The 19,478-nt window shown below is 39.0% G+C and overlaps 3 protein-coding genes across 4 annotated transcripts in view; all 3 read left to right on the forward strand.

Moving 5' to 3' along the window:
- The window catches only part of LOC113011589 (NACHT, LRR and PYD domains-containing protein 12-like), a 534,299-nt gene that overhangs the window by 496,191 nt on the left and 18,630 nt on the right, over positions 1-19,478 (forward strand). The window lies entirely within an intron of this gene.
- LOC113011575 (NACHT, LRR and PYD domains-containing protein 12-like) overlaps positions 1-19,478 on the forward strand; it is a 374,200-nt gene that overhangs the window by 47,607 nt on the left and 307,115 nt on the right. The gene's annotated exons all lie outside the window — the stretch shown is intronic.
- LOC113033048 (uncharacterized) lies at positions 15,330-18,091 on the forward strand. 2 transcript variants are annotated; one of them, XM_080298166.1, is made up of 5 exons: positions 15,330-15,445; positions 15,538-15,659; positions 16,411-16,542; positions 16,655-16,804; positions 16,911-18,091. In XM_080298166.1, exons 3-5 carry the CDS (start codon positions 16,454-16,456, stop codon positions 17,026-17,028), a joined length of 357 nt encoding a protein of 118 aa, XP_080154292.1. In that variant the 5' UTR covers positions 15,330-15,445; positions 15,538-15,659; positions 16,411-16,453; the 3' UTR covers positions 17,029-18,091. The 2 variants fall into 2 exon arrangements, with proteins under 2 accessions (XP_080154292.1, XP_080154293.1); XM_080298167.1 differs by lacking the exon at positions 15,330-15,445 and having other exon boundaries at positions 15,460-15,659.

Genomic DNA, 19,478 nt, shown 5'->3' on the forward strand with positions numbered 1-19,478 from the left:
ATGTGTGATCTGTTTCTACCTGTGCTGATGCTAGCAGGACTAAAGCTGATCAAGCAGCAGTAAATATGTGAAGCAAGGCTGAAGGATACACTCATAAAATGAACAGAATCATAAGAATATAACAGCACGAGCACTGCAAATGCAACTAAAACATGTTGACATCAAATGGTATGTTATTTGAAATCTATATGAAATAATGAAACATCTATGTTTTCCAATTTTTTTTATTTATTAATTTAATTTTTTCCACAGTTGTGTAAATCAGTCTGTCTGTGGACTGCCAACACATCCACAACACCAACAACTCAGACAGCACAAAGCCTTTTAAGTTGGCGAGGCGTGATAGCAAATGCAGCGCAGGTACATCCATCTCACCTGCAGCAGCATCGCAGACCACGCCCCCCCTCCACACCACTCTTTCCTCATAGTTGCTCGCCATCGTTGCACTCAGAGGGCAGAAGGTCCCGATCGAAGTGCACAGGTAACTTCCCTTCACATTTCACGACAATGATCCTGTTAGTGAGAAGCCTGCCTTCATACTGGCAGCTGGGTTTCCTGGCTCCCTGATGCTTTAGCTTACATTTAATTATGCGAAACGTTGCGGTAATATACGTCATGCCGCTATTTTCATCGTACCTCCCATCACCTCTACAAATGGATTTGACCTTTGCTGGAATGCTGAGGATGAATGTGTTGGTTTCCTTACAACTGTTGTCAATTTTGTAGATATTCCTATTTGATATTTCTGTGTTACACAGCTTTTCAGTCATCTTAGCATCTACATGCTGTCTTCTAAACTTTTCATAAGGTGTTTCTTCAGGTCGGTGCTCGCTTGGTTGAAAATTGTTCACTTTGGAAAATCCGGAAGCAAAGAGCAGCACGAGCATCGTGCAGACAAACAGCGTCTTCATCGTCTCCTGGAGAAGAAAACACATGGACATTTTTCCACATTAAGAATTTGGCAGATACATCCTTTTGGATCCTGAAGCTCAGTAAGTCGTCTTTGTGAGCTGCAAACACACACGACAAGAGGACTGATAGACCTTTTTCTTTAAATGAAAGAAGTAGTTTTATTTATAGTTTTCTTTTTTATTTATTTCTAATCATATATATTACTTTGTTCTCTGTTTATTTTTTATTTTTCAACTGTTAGGACGATTTCTAAATATCCTGAACAAGCCTGATCTGGACAGCTCCTGGAAGCAGATTCAGGCGTGATGATGTCATTTTCAACTGGAAAAAGAAGCTTTGAAAAGCTGAAGTAGTTTAAATGTTTAGATATTTAACCTTGTTGTATTACTTTATATTTTATATTCATCGTATTAAGACATCAAGATATTTGTTTTTGCCTTAAAATTTTGTGTTTTAATTTATACTTTTTATTATTTTTTTTAATTTTGTCATTTTGCCTTTTTTACTTGATGTGATTTGGATAATTATATATTTATATCTACAGATATATTGAGAGAGTTTTTCTCTGGGTTTCACAAGCCCATTTTATAGATAAAAGTCCAGGTCATAATAGATCCGGTTCATTAAGAACAAAGTTTAAATCCGATTTAATATAAATGCCTTTCTACACTCAGTTATTCTTTCCTGTCATGTGTTTCAGTGTGCTCTGTAGTAACAATGACACACTGCAAAATAAAAATCAAACAGAACTCAAGACACTATGGATTTTCCTCCAATTCGTATCTGTTTGTGTAATTTATAGGATTTTTTATTTCAAGCTTTTCCAAATTAAGACACTCACCTTTTTTTTCCTTTACTAATGATGATGATTAACCTGCAGTGGTTCAGGTATAAGTTGGTTGTCTGGAACAGCAGGTGATGAAGATGTCGTGAAGGGTCTGTGGTTAATGTATATAGTGGGTTCATTACATAACTGGATAGGCAACATCTGACAGTCAGTTTAAATAAGATCTTGTTGTATTTGAACACAAATCAGCAAAAACAGGTCTCTCACCGTGCAAATATACAGCTTACGTAAGTTTAGTATGCTCACCGAATGCAGTGTTTAGTGTAGCAGCAGAATTATGACAGTTTATGGAGATGTTCAACGTGAGCCTGCTGCCCAGCTTTAAAAGGAAAATCATTTTAAATGATACATAATAAGTTCTTACCAAAAGAGGAATGCAGACGGAGATGAGCAGAGATCTCTTCTGCAGTTCAGATGCTGCTGTGAGTTCTAGTTCACTTCTGTCACAGAGGAACAAAGTGTGTTTGGATCTGGACACTTTGATTTTTATACTTCTGATCAGCACCACCTCAAATAATCCTTTGCATCCACACCTACATCACTGGCCCACCACTTCTAGGAAACTTTAACACTTCCCTGCTTGTGACTCAGAAAGATAATGCAAATATGATGACCACTGACCACAAGAACCTGCATGTAGATGCAGCCTGTTTTTCCACATCTGGCTTTAGAAAAAAAATTAATGCACAAACAAATAGATTTAAAATAAAAAGATGTGTTGGTATATTTTGACCTTTCAAATAAACTATTAACACTTCTTTTTCCCCTTTTTAAGTATAATTTTTGGCAAATAAAGTGAGTGTATTGACCATTTGCAGTTAAAATGTTGAACAATCTTTTTATTTTTGATTTACTACCAGTTGGTTGTAATAATTTCATATGAGGATTTAAATGGATGTATAACAAAACAAAGGATAAAAGTATATATAAAAGTATATTTAATGAAGCTGATCGAACAACAGTGCAATATGGCATGATGACAGTGTTTGCAATTTTGGCAGGAGAACAAAAGATAAATATTATAAAATACAAGACATGAAAATCTCAGAGGTCAGGGGTCGGGGGCCCAGGAAGTCTGACCCGCAGATTCCAGGTCTGACTTCGAGTACATAAAATATCATCTTTCTTGTGGGGAAGGAGCCTGAGTTAGAGCAGGAAGTTACACCATATTGATATTGTTGGGGTAGCCTCAATGCCAGTGTTGGACTCTCCAGTTTCCTTGAAGGAGGTTTGACTTTGTGCCATCGTTGGCTGGACTCTGTGCTCATTGATATCCCAGTATCAGTGAGTTAAGACACCATGCATTTATTTTCTGTGTGGCACACAACAAGAAAACAAGCCAAGAGAGAACACATCAGCCTCCAATGACAGTTTATTAAAAGGTTTATTGGAGGTTATTTGTTGTGTTATTGAACCTGTGTGCTAATGAAAGAGTGTCCTTAATAAACGTACTCCATAAGGAAGTGTGTTCACAAGTGCACAGAACACATTAGGGCACAGGTCAATGATCGGTTTTACAATTGTATTGTCAGATCGATGGACACTTTCGGATACTTGGATATTCAGGTGATTAGAGGAGCAGAGATGATCAGCTGATCAGGATTTGGTGGTGTGTTGGATCAGGTGGTGGAGAGATACAGGACAGGCCTGACATACACAAACGTATAGTGAAGGTGCAGAGGCTCAGATCTGTGACATCGTCCCAGCTCAGTGTCCATATTTAGATGTAACAGTGCTATAGACTTTACCTGACAACTTGTATGAGTAATGTTTTCATCTCAGGCATGTCAATTTCATTTGTGAATATATTTTTAATACTTGTACAACAGATTTTTTTGAGTGTTAAATAGAAATTATATGCTGAAACTGAAGTGATGGGTCGCACTCTTTAGTTCACCCCTGCTCTCGAAACAATGTAGGTGGTCCAGTTAACATATTTACATTTTTTCATTTGCTTTTGCTGTTTCACTTGCAAAATATTTCCAGTGTGACATTTGATCAGGTCTTGTAAACCTTGTCGTTAACCAAGCAGTCACTCCCAGGCTGCTGTGCTGATCACCGGATCTTAACTTCATTGTCAAAGTGCACTCAGAACAAAACAGCCATGCAGAGATATGAGTCACAGTGACATTAAAACTGATGAAGACCGTCGTCGTTAGAACCAGCAAACTGAACGAACTAAAAAAGATCATCTAAATTCAACTGGTCTAAAATATCAGGATCTCAGTGTTAAGTCCATATTTTTGAAGTAGAAGCTTTTACTGGTTTTACTTAAGAAAAAGAAATAATAAGGAATTGTTTTGGAATTTGTCCAGGTTAACAGATGAAATCATGTTCAGTGCTTTGTCCTGTCAGTAAACACAGATTCTTTATTTGCACTGAATGGGACAGCATATAATTTCACTGCTTTTGGCGTAATGACAATAAAAGATAGTTTCAAAGTCTGACCTGCAAAGCCCGTCCACCCAGTGTCCTCCTCAGTCATGCTGGTTGCATGATTGCTGTAGAAGTGCTAAACTACTGTGACCTGATTAATTGAACTGAGCTCACACTGCAATAACTAATCAGTGAGGTGGTAGTTTAAGTACTTCATTACCAAAATGTATAAATGAAGTACATCAGAAGATGTTGGGGAAGAAGCACTTCACCGGGTGGGCCTGGACCCCCGAGGCCTGTCCCTTGAACACAAAAATAAATATGGACAAACAGCAAATGGAGCACGAACTAAACTAGACTGGAAACAACTAAACTACAGAGCACAAACACACGGGTGAGACATGGTGGATACACAGACGGACCAGCAACTACAATGACAGAGGACACGACTTAAATACACAGAGAAACACAGGGGAATTACACACAGGTGGTGGACACAGCTGGGAATAATCACCAAGACGAGACAGAGGTAAAACTGAACACACTCACATGAGACGCAGACCTTCACAATAAAACAGGAACAAGAAACCATCACACTAAGACGCAGACTCGACATAGAGAGAGAGACAGAAAATGACACATGGAACTAAACTAAACCTGCAAAAACATGACAACTCAAAATACTGGGTCAAACTGACCCAGAACCGTGACAGACTTTCTATAATGTTTTGCTTGAGCATGTCCTGCTTTTCTGTAATGTTATTTCTACAGTTTTAGCAGTTCTTCTCGAGGGAAAGAGAAAGATGTAAAAATCTTATACGTTATATATGTTAAATAACATGTGTAGTGCTCACATGTAATGCAGATGTTAGCTTTGATCGAACCAATAAATCCTGATTGGATGTTGTTAGCGTTAGCACTTGTGTTTGCTTCCCTGCTGTACAACAGCATTACCAAAATACAACTGAAGAAACAAACTCAGTTATGAAAAGTTTGTGTTCAGTTTGCAGTCGCTGAAAATAATTACACCTTTGGGAATGACATGGAAATGCTCCCACACTAAAGATTGGGTTTTGTTTTGGGGATTTTCCATCTTAATTTATCTGTCTTATTTGGCTACATCTACGACACTGCTATGCTCTCTCTTGCCTATGTTTTCGTGGCTGCTGCTATCTGTATTTTAATATATATATATATGCAATGAAAATTCCCGTCTCGCCCCTCCCGGTAGTCTGTATACTTTAAGCTCGGGTAGTTTTTACACAGGATACGGGAGGATTATTGAGAAGAACCTAAGCAAACACGTGACAAGTTTTCAACAGGAATGAATGACAGTAAAAATGTTACCTCACAGATCGTTTTCATGCCATCAGTAATGAGCTGGTTTCAGCTGGACTGGACACACTCAAATGGCAAAGAAGGTTGTGTAGCCTTTGCAGAGAAGATGAAATGCATTCATGTAAATCAAAATGCATCTTTTAATTGAGGTAGAGGTTTGTCAGAGATATTATTCTCATAATGTACCTTTGTCCCAGCTGATTACCTTCATTAAACAGCAGGTTGCAAAAACCTCTTGTGTACCTCTTTTCAACCACTGGGAGGCGCTACAGCTTCATTCCTTTCACACTAAGGCAGCGGTAGGGAACTCCAGGCCTCGAGGGCCGGTGTCCCTGCAGGTTTTAGACGTTCCCTACCCCTGCACTAAGGCCTTTGAAATCTTCATTAACACTGAGCTTGAAATTTCTATCAGTCGAATGCAAAGCAGTCCTGTGGTTGTAGGACAGAGGTAGGGAACGTTAATCTGCCATCATTTAGATTATATGACAACAACCTTCAAATCTGAAGTCTCAGAAATCTGCTTCATGTACAAGTTCCTCCAATAATCAGGGCTAATATCACCAAATTGTACATAAACAGACTTTTACATGTTAAATATTTCTCAAATATGGGGAAAAAACAATATAAAATACTATATTATTAACAAAATATCTTAAGATACAGCTACAAATTACTTGAAACATTTGCAATGAAATATATAAAACAGCTTTATTGTCAGTGAGGACAAAGTTATAGTGATGCTGTGCTGGAGTGTTCAAAAGAAGACAGAGACATGAAGTATAAATATTGTATAATATTAAATATAAGAAAGAACAAAGTTATAAAAACATTAATAATTGAAATCTGCAACAATATTCACATAAAGTGTAAAATACAGAGTTAACTGTTTAATAGGTAAAGTTTAGGTCTTGCAGTCGAACAATGATCCCAAACACAGCAGCAAATCTACAGCAGAATAGCTGAAAAGCAAAGTCCAGACCTCAACCTGGGACATTCAGAGAGCTGTGCTTAAATAAATGCCCACAAACCTCAAAGAACTGAAGCAACGTTGTAATGAAGAGTGGGCCAACATTCCTCCACAACAATATGAGAGACTGATAAAGTCAAGCAGAAAACAATTAGCTCACATTTGTGCTGCTAGAAGTGTTTCTAGTTATTCACAGGACTGTAGTTTGAATTTAAAGAAATGTGAAAGTGCACTGAAATTAACATAAAGTTATTGCAATTTAAAAAAAAAATCAAGAACTCTAAGAGGAAGAAACAATGTAAACCACACAATTTTTTTCCTTATATTCTCCACCCGGCAATGCACATAACAGACATAAAATATTTGCATTTATCAATAGAAAATATACAATTTTTCCATAGTCATAGCCAGGCCCGATTACTGCCAAACCTGTGCTGAATCAATCACTTAAACAGGACCTGTCTGACAAAGTAGAGTAGACCAAAAGATCCTCAAAAACTACACATCATGGCACAATCCATGGAAATTCAGAAGCAAATAAGAAACAAAGTAATTGAGATCTCTCAGTCTGGAGATGCAACGTCAAGATGAACAGAATCCAGTTTCTGGGATCCTGAAGGAGAATGTCTGGCCATCTGTTCACGACCACAAGCTGAAGTGCACTTGATCCAAAGCACACCAACAAGTCCACCTCTAAGCAGCTTAAGTAAAACAAAGAAAGACTTTGGAATGGCTTAGCCAAAGTTCATACGTGAATCTGATTGAGGTGCTGTGACCTTGGAAAGGTGGTTCATCCTCAAAAACCCTCCAGTGTGGCTGAATTACAACAGTTTTGCAAAGATGAGTGGGCAGAAATTCTTCCAGCACCTCGTAAAGGACTCATTGCCAGTTATCCCAAACGCTTTATTGCAGATGTTTCTACTCAGGGTGGCCCAACCAGTTATTAGGTTTAGGGGGCAATCACTTTTTCCACACAGGGCCATAATAATGGCCGCCTTAATAATAAATGCCTTGATTTAGGAACTACTTTTAATGTTTACTTGTGCTATTTTGCAAAAAATAAAATCTCTGCAAAAACATCAAAACTGCTGACCATCTGACCTCAATATGAAATTATTAATCTTTTGACCAAAAACATTTAGATTTGTAAAAATAAAGAAACCATAGAGGAACAAACAATGTTGTTTGCTACGTTCTAACATGGCAATCTAAATAACAGTAATGCAAACATATATATTTATCAATAAAAACAGATCGCCTTTTCACTGTTACAAAAGTCAAGTACATCAATGTTTGTTCAGCTTTCATAAATGTAAGTTTATAAGTACATAGTACATTTTTTGGTCCAACTTCTTTTAATACATGCAACACATTTCAGAACATTTGGGACAGAGACAACAAAAGACTGGAAATACTTCGTAAAAATCTGGTGAAACACTTTAAAGCCAGTGGGATTAAATGGGAAACATAAAATGTAATACTAGACAAAGACCGATTGAATCATGAAGCAAAGAATTAATAACTAAATCACAAGTAGAAAATGTTAAGCAGATATTATTGGATAGATTTTGGTGTAGAAAAAAATGACAAGAAATGAAAAATGAAAGTTATCTCGTCTTTTTCTTTAAAGAGTAGCCTACTGCAGAGCAGCAACACTGACAAACACCATCATCACCAATACTGCAGCTAATACAATGATCCAGGAGGAAACTTGAAAAAGCAGGAAAAATGTGACACTGATCAAAATGAATACATCAATTATTGATCAAAGAGAAAATGCATACTACCACAATGCATTGTTATTGCATCTCAGTTTCTCACCATCACTGATAACCTGACGTCTGCTGGACCTCAGGAATCGTCTCCATCACCTCTCTGTGAGGAGCAGAGAGCACTCGTGCTGCACATCCCACCTGTGTGCTGTGTTTACGTGAACCTGAGAGCACAGCTGTAGTGGTGACAGTGAATGTAGCGTTGGTGTTGGACACACTGACAGTGTTGTACTGTGAGAAGCTGAGGTCTTGTTGTGAGACACTGAGTGTTACAGTGGGAGCAGGTCGACCAGTGGCTGAACAGGAAACAACCCACTCTTCAGCAGAGTTTGACTCTCTGACATCAACAGCAGGTTCATGCAGCTCTGTGAAGGATCAGGAGATATAAAATAAGGAGTATATTGTTAAAGATACATTGACTTCTAACACATGTAACGCATTAAGATAAAATTTCTTACCATAAGGATGTGTTACACGATTTATAAACCCCAGTTTGTTAATTATTTGTTCATTATTCATAACTATATACTTAATTTTTTAAAAATTAAGTGTTTTTGGTCAAATGGAATTTCTTTTTGGGTCATTTTAGCCCCTTTTAGCCCTCTGCCAAAATGTTTTAACCTTTCTGTCTCTAACAGTAAAACATCGTTCCTTTATCTTCTGTGTCTGGTGTGTTGGTCAGGATTAGCTAGCTTGGCAAAAAGTTCACATTAAACAATTAAAGTGTGTTACTGTGAGGTGTGTGTTCGTACTATGAGTCACAGCTCGAGTTTTCTTGCGGGTGAAGGTTTTTCACCTCGCTGTCATTCTTGCATAAAAGTGTTTGACCCCTTCAGAAAAAAAAACGAAATTTGGGATTATTTTTTGTTTTGTTCATTGTGTGTATTTGTTTCTACTTTTTACTTTTTCTTTTACTGTGTACAGCACTTTGGTCAACCTGTGTTGTTTTTAGACATGGTTATTGATTGATTGATTGATTGATATGTCTTTGATTAAAATACAGCCTACTCCACATCCTCCAAGTTACAGAGAAGAGGAACCATCTGGGGTGAACTTGTGCACTTGGTATTGGCTGTCATGGTCCCTGTGCCTCTCCGGCTCACTCATGTTGGCCACAGCTTTGTTTTGTTTTCTCTCCTGCTTCCCTGGGTGGAGCTCATTGTGGGCTCTCACCCTTGGTCCACGTATCTGCGGTGATTTCTACACCTGTTGCTGATCAGGCGGCGTCCCCCTTGCCTATTTAACGCTGCGGCACGGAGTATTCGGCACTGGAGTGTTGAACCTCCCATGTTCGTGCTCTCAGCTCTCCTAAGACAAACTCTCTCAGTGTTGTGTGGCGTATTGATCTAATTGGACTCTTCGTGTTTAGATCTCCCCGGAACTGGTGGCGGACCCTGACCTGTGATCCCTGTGTGTGTCAACATAAGTGGAAATTGGAGCGAGAGTGGCTGTGGAGAAGCGAGTGTGCGTAAGAAGAGGAGTGGCGGAGTTTGGGCCGAGTGGGGAGCGAGTGTGGATTCCTTCCCCTGGAGCCCTGAAGCCCTGCCCCATTCACTGTATATACACATCACTGTGGTTTCCCTTCTGTGTTAATAAATTGTCAACCCTTTGCTTGCCAGAACGCTGCCTGCATCTGAATCCATCTGTTAGCCCTGACATTGGATACCTGGAAATCAGTGAAGGGACCATTAATGCTTAAACTTGTACACAGGTTTGAGAGCAACCACCCAAAAGCTTCTGCTAATAAACACTAGTCTGTGTTTGTGATGCAAATGTTTCTGGCTGTGTTCACAAACATTTAGTAAGGTGAGTGAGGAATATTAATACTTATTATTAGATCATTAGCAGACTGTAGAACTTGACTGCACGCCAAGGTGGCAGTTCAGCCATTTGATTCATGTTGCAGCAGCTCATGAGTGAATGAACATCGTGCAATAAAAGTACTTCTAGAAGTACATTTTTGCAAAACCGGACATTGTGGAGGAATGTAGGGAAGACACAAGGGAGCCCAATATTTTACTCAAACGTTAATCGCTGCATCACACAACTGAACATTCAAAGCGCCAAAACCTAACCCTCTCACTTCCCGTTACACTGGGTACGAGTGGAGCTACCTGGTGGTATGTACTTACATTTATTTAAATTTACTTGAGTAGGGTAGAGTCACGCTAATGACCTAATAATTTTATTCAGGTGTGTTGCAGCAGAGATACATTTAAAAGCTTCAGGACGCTGGCTCTCAAGGCCTGGAGTTTGACACCCCTGCTTTACACAAAGATGGGTTAAATCACAGTGCAAAGAATGAATGAATAAATGGAATATAAACAATAAATAATTATTAAATAGTCTTACACATCAATGTCATTGGTTGACTTTTGAAGTATTTGAATCCTTATTGGGTTCCCTGAGTGACAGAAGGATTAAAACACTTTAAAATCAGTACTGAAAATATGTGCAGACATTACTGGATAGATTTAGGGTTAGAATCAATAAATCACTATCATGTTAATAAGATAAGACACATTACAAAACGACATACTAGAAAAGGTAACTTTTCTTCAAGCAGCATAGTGGAGCAACAGAAAAAGACAAACCCCAACACCAGCACTGCTGCAGCTATTACAGTGATTGAGGGAAAATCTGTGAAAAAAACAGAAAAACGTGACGCTGACCAACAATAATACATCACTCATGAAGTACTGAAGTCATTGTTATTAGATCCCAGTCAAATTTACCCAAGTATCATCCGTCTCTAGTCTAGTCTGTGGTATACAGAAAGAGTTTCTCACCACCAACAGATGTTTTTTGGACCTCAGGAATCGTCTCCATCACCTCTCTGTGAGGAGCAGAGAGCACTCGTGCTGCACATCCCACCTGTGTGCTGTGTTTGGACATAGATGGAAACCTAAGCTAGAATAACACCCAACTAAATCCTAACTAATAATGGCAACACAAGAACTAAGCATTTATTCAATATAATATAAGACCTCCAAAAACACACACAGTGAACTCAAAATACTGGGTCACAGATCCAGCCCCCGACACATAACGCATAATAAACAGACAACCTGACAATGAACAAACGGAAAGTCACACAATATATACACAAAGGGATGATAAGGGAAGTGGAAACACATGAGGACACAGCAGGGACAAATTAGATGTGATGAGACAGGAGAAAGCAAAACTGAACACACTGAACAGGACACGAGACTTTCCAAATAAAACAGGATACAAACTAAGAGACACGGCTCGACACACAGGGACCGGGGGCGAAACAGACATGGGAACACTGAATGAATCAGAAGGAGGGGAAACATCAACAAAACACAATGATGTGACTATGGCGACTATGGAGGAAGACCAAATACAGACGGGAAATTATTTTTGATAAAAGTAATATTAATTTGACTAATGGACAGGCAGTGATAAACAGCAAACAAACTGCTTAGCTTTACAGTCTTTGTTTTATCATCTTCAACTCCTGCAGTGTGAAACAGTCTTGGTATGTCAAACATAAAAACATTTTAGATACCGCTTCATCGGGTTACATATATATACCGTATTTCTTCATCAGAGAATCTATAATGTATTAAACTAAAAGTGTATACCTGGTTTAAAGAGTATTAACTAAATAAGAACGTGACAACTTTCAGTCATTAATGTAGCAGAGACAGAGTCTGACTAAAGGGACATCACAGTGAGACCTGTTTGATCTGCAGACACAGTCTCTCTCTACTAAGAGTGTGTTTGACTTTAACTTTCACTCAAAATGATTCAGCTCCTCTAAACCCTCCAACAAACATTTACAAATGCTTAGAAACATTTTGTGTTTCTAATTACTGATGTTCCCCAGCCCCAGCATTCCCACAAATCTGTCTGTTTCCTTTTTTTAAGTTTCACTGTCTGTCTTCTAAACTTCGCTGATGCAGCTGGTCGTCTTTGTGTGAATCTGCGTGTGAAGGTAATCGAATCAGTATGTATTTTTTCTGATAATATCAGCTGTGTGCAGCTTCGCTCCAGCACAAACCATAGCATTGTTCATGATGACAGATATGAAGGAGGTTGACTTGTAACACCGCAGTTATGTGAGCCGTCATTTGTAAGGCTCTTAAACTTTCTTGCACTTTTACACAAAGTTTTATGGTAGTGCTTCTTCTTCTTTGGGGATTTTTGTTCAACAGACGGAAAAAAGCTGTAATATATTTTTGAAATATATTTAAATTGGTATTTAAAGGACTATAGCATATTCTAATTAGATTTATGATACTGTGTTAAGACAGTAAAATTGTGCATGTGTGTGTTTGTGTGTCTGTCTGAATTTTGCTGGTACTGCACTGATTGATGATTGTTGATGATCCACCTGACTTGTATAAATTACAGTTTTATATAACAGAACAAATTTGATATCTGTAAAAATATTTTTTAAATTCTTGCTTACTAGCTGACACTAAATTTTTAACTGACTTCTCTTCTGGGACGCCCACACTGTGTGCAGTTTCATCTCAGCCCACTGTGTGATTGCACATTAAAGGACATTTCTCCCCAAATTCAATAAGCTCAGTGGATTATTATAACAGCGTATCAACAATTCATTTAAGAAATCCTTCTTAGTTATTGTCATGAAAATCTCAGTGGATTCTTGACTTTGCTCGTCTGCTCTACAGCCTGGATAGTTTCATTTCAAACTGCTGCCATGTTTCTGCCAAATTAAAAAAACAGTTCTACTCAAATTCAACAAGGTTCAGTTAATAAACAATGATTAACAAAAGATTTTGTTCATATTTCATTATATAATTCTGATCCATCAAAAATATTCCTTCTTAGAATAATCCTTTCTCTTATTGAAGATCGATTTATTTTTCTCATTTTGGTCATCCCTCAGCCATTTCCTTAATCAATCCCACACCACCGCCCCCAAAACCATGGGAACACAGAGCAAGGAAAGCACAAAGTACACAAGAAGACGGGGACAATAAATACACACTGGATAATGAGACGAGAGGCAACGGGTGAGAGACATGATGCAGGAGAAAACTACAATAGTCACAGGAAGCAACAGTTAAAACAATAAAACAGGAAAACATGGAGAACAAGGCTTAAATTACATAGAGGAGAACAGACTGGACAGGGGAACATGAGATAGATAAATGCAGACGAGACTGAGACACTGATGGGAACAAATCATTAACCAAATGGGGGAAGTAAAACTCAAAGCTAAGTTCACAAGACATGAGACGATAAAAAAGAGGAAATGATACACAGAGACATACGCAGACATGTAGAAAACAGAAAGGAAAATATAAGTGAATGGGAAACATGACAGATGGGGAAATCAGACAATGACAGACAAACAGAGAGACAAGACAGACAAAGGGACATAACTGAAGTACAGAAAGGGATCACAAAAGCAGATATTTAGTGTTACAAAACCAAGAAGACAAACTACAATATGAAAACAGGGTACATGGGATATAGTAAATCCTAAAGCAAACTATTAACCATCCTTATATACAAAGAGCCAAACTAAAACACAAAAGACTCTCAAAAACAAAAAGGCATCACAAAACCCTGAGGAAAAAAACAGCGATCCTCCATCAGCTTCAGCTTATCCTTTTCAGGGTCGCGGGGGCGCTGGAGCCTATCCCAGCTGTCATAGGGCGAGAGGCGGGATACACCCTGGACAGGTCGCCAATCTGTCGCAGGGCCAACACACAGGCATAGACAACGATTCGCACTCACATTCACTCGCACATTCACACCTAGTGGCAATTTGGATTATCCAACTAAATATCCCCACAAGCTGCATGTCTTTGGACGGTGGGAGGAAGCCGGAGTATCCGGAGAGAACAGCGATCCTAACAAATAATATTGCAGTGGTTGGAGATGAAACTTTGCGGACATGTAGTAAATGGACTGATTCTTATATAGTGCTTTTCTACTCTCCTGGAGTTTTCAAAGTGCTCTATACAACAGGCCTCATTCACACAAGCACTTCTAAACACAAGTGCAAACTAATCATCAGAGGGCAACTTGGGGTTAGTATCTTGCCCAAGGATATTTGGCATGCAGGCTGGGGAAGCCAAGGTTCGAGCCACCAACCTTCCAATCAGCAGCTGATCTGCTCTACCACCTGAGCCACAGCCACCCACCCATCACAAGTGGGTGAGGCTGGTTCTGATATGGTGCTTTTCTACTCTGAGCATTCAAAGTGCTTCATACAAATGACTCATTCAAGGACTTTTCCTGTGCAGAAGAGTTTTCTATCTTGGGGTTAGTATCTCGTATCAAACAACCAACCTTCCAGTTACTTCGTGACCTACTCTAACTCCTGAGCTACAGACAGAAGAGGAGTTTGTTAAGAATTTTATGACAACTGTCAAAGTTTTTTTTCTATTGTTTATTAAATTAATCTCATTAAATTTGAGTAGAACGTTCCTGAAACCTTGCAGCTTTTGGTGGTTAAACTGCAAATATATAGAGAAGGTAACCCAGAGGAAGAATGCACAGAGACTTTAAGGTCAGCTATCAAGAATCATTTTTATGCATTTTGATGCAATGTTATGATATTTGATGTTGAAATTGATTAGAAATGACTAATTTCATTTCTACAGAATTATGCAGTGTGGGTGTCCAAGAAGATGAATTCAGAATTTCATGTCAACTATCATATGTGATTTAATACAGAACCTTCATACACCTACCTGAAACAATTTAAATGACATTATTGAGTTCCTTCAAAGTTTCTCCGTTTGAACAGAGTTGTTCTTTAATTTCTCGTGTCTCAAGCAGCAGTTTGAGGTGAAACTATGGATGCATGAAAGAGCAGCTGAGCCAAATGAAAACTGAATTTCAACTATAAAAGATGATTTTCAGAAATATTTTACATTTTTTGAAGTTATTTTAGATTTGAATGAATCATGAATGAAGAAGCATTACCAGAAAAATTAAGAAGAAAAGACAACTTGAGTGAAAAACAAATGACACTGTGGCTTTATTTCTGTTAACTTCCTGAAAATCATGTGTGTTGTTATGTGTGTGATCAGCAAAAAGGGATAAGAAGCAGCACTACCGTAAAACTTAGCGTTGAAGCTCAAGTTTGGCAGATAACGGATGGCAGGCGTGGCTCACACTTGACCACGGTGTTGGAGAAACTCTGAGCTCCGGGTCTTTATAATCACTCTGCGGAGCTCACAGAGACTGCAGGGAGGACAGGAGGACAGAGCAGACTTTGTGAATTTTTTTTATCTTAGATGTAATATAAATCCAACACAGGCCTCTGAGGAAAAGGATCGTGCTACAAACTTTCGTTTCTCTTCCAACAGAAAGCAGAGGAGTGGAGTTACTCAGAGACTGACTGGATTAAACACACCAAAGGTTTATATTCCAGTTGGACCGTATCTCTTACCAAGGTCTGCACTACGTATCAGGATGTGATCTTATTCAGGTAATATCAGGGTTCTTATAGGGGTTTGTTCACAATAGTAACTCATGCAGCCATTTTTCAGTCTCACTGACCAAACTTTTTACAACATGCTGCATTTTTAATAGTAAACTTCTGTTCAGTGCTTTTCCTGTCACACACTCTTACATGTGTTTTGTCTGCAGCAGCAGCAGCTGTGTTGTTGTTGTTAGATTGTATTATCTGTTTAATCTCTTCAACATGGTTTTAGTTTTCTTTGTAAAGTCAGCAGCTCTGTCACTTTTCTCTGACTCCTCTTCTGCTCGACACTCAGCTGACACTCAGTTTCATTTCCACATTCATGAAGTTGTTGTCCAAGCGAATCATAGGCTCCATGATTGGTCAGCAAACTGTGTCCAGGCAGACAGGTTGGATAAGAATAACAGATTTATGTTTGATTACGCCCGTTTCCAATTCAGCTCCAGTCATTCCTGGCCCCAGGAGGTTGATGGGGGTGGAAGATGGGGGGCAGTGGGTTGTAAGCACAATGTAGATGAGTGGAGGCTTAATGTACTTAAACTTCCAGTCACAGTGAATCAGTGTGTGTCAGTGAATGCATCATGTGTGCTTCATGGCTCCATGTAGTGGACTGATAGTAGAAGTAGAGCAGCTGATGGCAGCTTCCTGTGCCTCACACTGCTGTCTGACTGCATTCAGCTGATATTTGGACAGCACACATGATGGAAAGGAGGATTTTGGTTTATGTGCACATGAATGATTTGTGTTTCCTCTGCAGGTGAAGGTAGAAAGTGTGTGTGAGCTGATGTGAATTGAGCAGCATGGATCCGTGTGAGGACAGAGAGGAGGGCGTCCCTCCCTCTAAAAGCACTCTGTGTGGGGAACATGAGAGCCAGACCAAAGCTCAGAGGTGAGATGACCATCTCTAACTGTCCATGACTCTTCTCCATGTCACAGCTCAGCACTCACATCACTGCTCCATCATTATTCACACTCATACCTCTGTGTGTGTTGTTTTAAAGCCCAGAGCTGTGGGGCGTACCAGGCTCAGCTGGACATAACCCTGAAACTAATCCAGAACCTGGACCTGAACCCAGCTGTGTTTCCTTAAAGAGCAACATGTCAAAGGAAATTGTTGTAAACTTTAACAAAACTCTTTTATGTGACAAAGAGTAAGTACATTATTTTTATGAGATTGTTCATCATGTCTTTAATTTAATATTTCCAGTTTTTCCTTCCTGTCTCATGAAGCTGTGACATTTATTGTTTTTCTTTTAGGATCAATAAGAGGCCAGAATCTCCTGGACCTGAACCCAGCTGTGTTTCCTTAAAGAGCAACTTTTCGAAGGGTGCTGTTGTAAACTTTAAAGGATGTTCTTCTGCTGCTGAGAGGTAATGTGTGTCTAGATGTTGTTCCTGACTCTGTATTTTTGAATAAATCCTCATGTTTAATATCAGCTCAGCTCTTTTTCACACACATTTCTATGTTGGTATGTGAAGCGGTGTGTGTTGGAGTGTTTCCACAAACACAGCAGTCAGAGTGGAAAGAGTGGATGTTGTAGGAGGTGTTTGTGTAGTGAAGAGGCTGAGTGTCTGTAGGACTCCAGCTGCTCCAGCAGGTGTCTCCTTTGTGCTTTGCTTCAAACACAGTGTAGGGAGGAGCTTCCACTCAGGTGTTTCAGGTGTTGCTGGATGGAGGAGGACAAATAGTTTTTCCCTTCAGTGACACTTCAGCAGCTCAATGTTCTGGGAGATGTTTGTCTTTATGAAGGTTTATGGATTCTTGTTCTTACTTTGGTTAAACTGAGCAATACATTTTCCATCTAACATTTAAAGTAAATTTCCAGGTGAATAAAAGATCTGCAGCTGCAGCCTCTGTGATGTTTCACAGTCTGAAAGTAACAAATTCAACCAGAGTTCAGACAAAGGCTTAATATACGTGTGTGTTTGATATAATGCCAACAAGTACAAACAGGTGTTCTTACAGGTCTTAATCACAGAGGTCTGATAAGTCTGGTGACTTTCACACTCAGCAATTTTGCTGCCTTTTATTTTATATTGGCCTTTTTAAAGCCCTTCAAAGTCTCCCACATTCATACAGAGCTTTTAACACCAAACTCCTTTACAGTCCTTCTCCTCTCACACACGATCACACGACTGATTTGTCTGCAGCAGCTGTGTTACTGCTAGTATTTTATTATGTGTGTGATCTCCTCATATTGTTCCTGTGGTTTAGTTTGACTTCCTTCTGCAAACTCAGCTGCTCTGTTGCTGATACACGTCTCCATGAATATGATTGATCAGATGCTGCCAACACCATGTGTTTCATGTGAGCGCTCAGCTGAAACCCTGGGTTGACTTATCGAGTTAATAACAAGCTTCACGTGACTGTGAATGCTAAAGTGAATCAGATAAAGGAAAGAGACCCTGCTAATGTTGGACTCACTTCTTAGTGTGGATCCCAGGAGGAAGTTCAACATAGCCATTCTTTGTGCTAGCTCGACCAAACCTGAGAGCACAGTGCAGGATAATGATCATCATCTGTCTCTGTCAAGGACATTTAAAATAAACAAATAACAAACATAATTATATTTGATCATTAAAATATGTTTTCACTTAAAAAAGCATGAGCACACTGGTGGATTACAGAAACATGAAAACTCGTTAACAGTAAAGTTAATTTAGGCGTAAACAAAGTGTCAAACATACTGAAGTAGAAGGACTGATGTTTGTGTTAAAATACCCTCTTAAAGCTGAAATACTGATTCAGCTTCTTTACTCAAGTAAAGGTAAAAGAGTACAGGCTCTGAAATGTACTCACAGTATTAAAGTAAAAACTCCATCTTTGAAGGAAATTTCTGCCAGTTTTTGTGCAAAGTTACCTGAATTTCTACCTCCAACATTAATATGAGAAAATTTTCTGAACTTTTATTCTAATAAATTTAATCAGCTTGAACATTTTGTAGCACAAAAGTAGAAAAAACCCAAAGGGAATCAAAAATAGCTCCGTTTGCTGTTGCCTGCATTGTAGATGGGCGGCTTTGCCTCAACACCTAAACAGGAAAATGAGTTTAGTCAAGTATTAAAGTGGGATTGAAGAGGTGAGGAAACCAGAGATCAGGTGTTGTGGTGCAGCATGGTCACAAGAATCATTTAGAAATGGGTCGAAATATTTTCTCTTCTAGATTTTTTGCACACAGTTTGATGTGCTGCTGCTCTGAGGTTTACTGCTCTCTGTGTGCTTAGAAAACTGTGAGGTACAAGTAGATTTGACACAAGTTATAATGGCTGATTTCCATATAACGGTGGAATACAGGGACTTAATCGTTAAGTTAGAAGAAAGTTTGAAGCCTAATCTTGAAAGTAGAGATAGTGTCTGTCTCCTGAATCCAAACTGGAAGCTGGTTCCACAGAAGAGGGGCCTGAAAACTGAAGGCTCTCCCTCCCATTCTACTTTTAAATACTCTAGGAACAACAAGTAGGCCTGCAGAGCGAGAGCGAAGTGCTCTAATAGGATGATATGGTACTACAAGGTCATTAAGATAAGATGGGGCCTGATTATTTAAGACCTTGTATGTGAGGAGCAGGATTTTGAATTCTGGATTTAACAGAAAGCCAATGAAGGGAAGCCAAAACAGGAGAAATCTGCTTTCTCTTTCTAGTCCCTGTCAGCACTCTTGCTGCAGCATTTTGGATCAGCTGAAGGCTTTTCAGGGAGTTTTTTTGGACATCCTGATAATAATGAATTACAGTCGTCCAGCCTGGAAGTAATAAATGCATGAACTAGTTTTTCAGCGTCACTCTGAGACAGGATATTTCTAACTTTAGAGATGTTGCACAAATGGA

This window comes from Astatotilapia calliptera, chromosome 3 (assembly GCF_964374335.1).
Source record: "Astatotilapia calliptera chromosome 3, fAstCal68.1, whole genome shotgun sequence".
In the NCBI taxonomy this organism is placed as follows: domain Eukaryota; kingdom Metazoa; phylum Chordata; class Actinopteri; order Cichliformes; family Cichlidae; genus Astatotilapia; species Astatotilapia calliptera.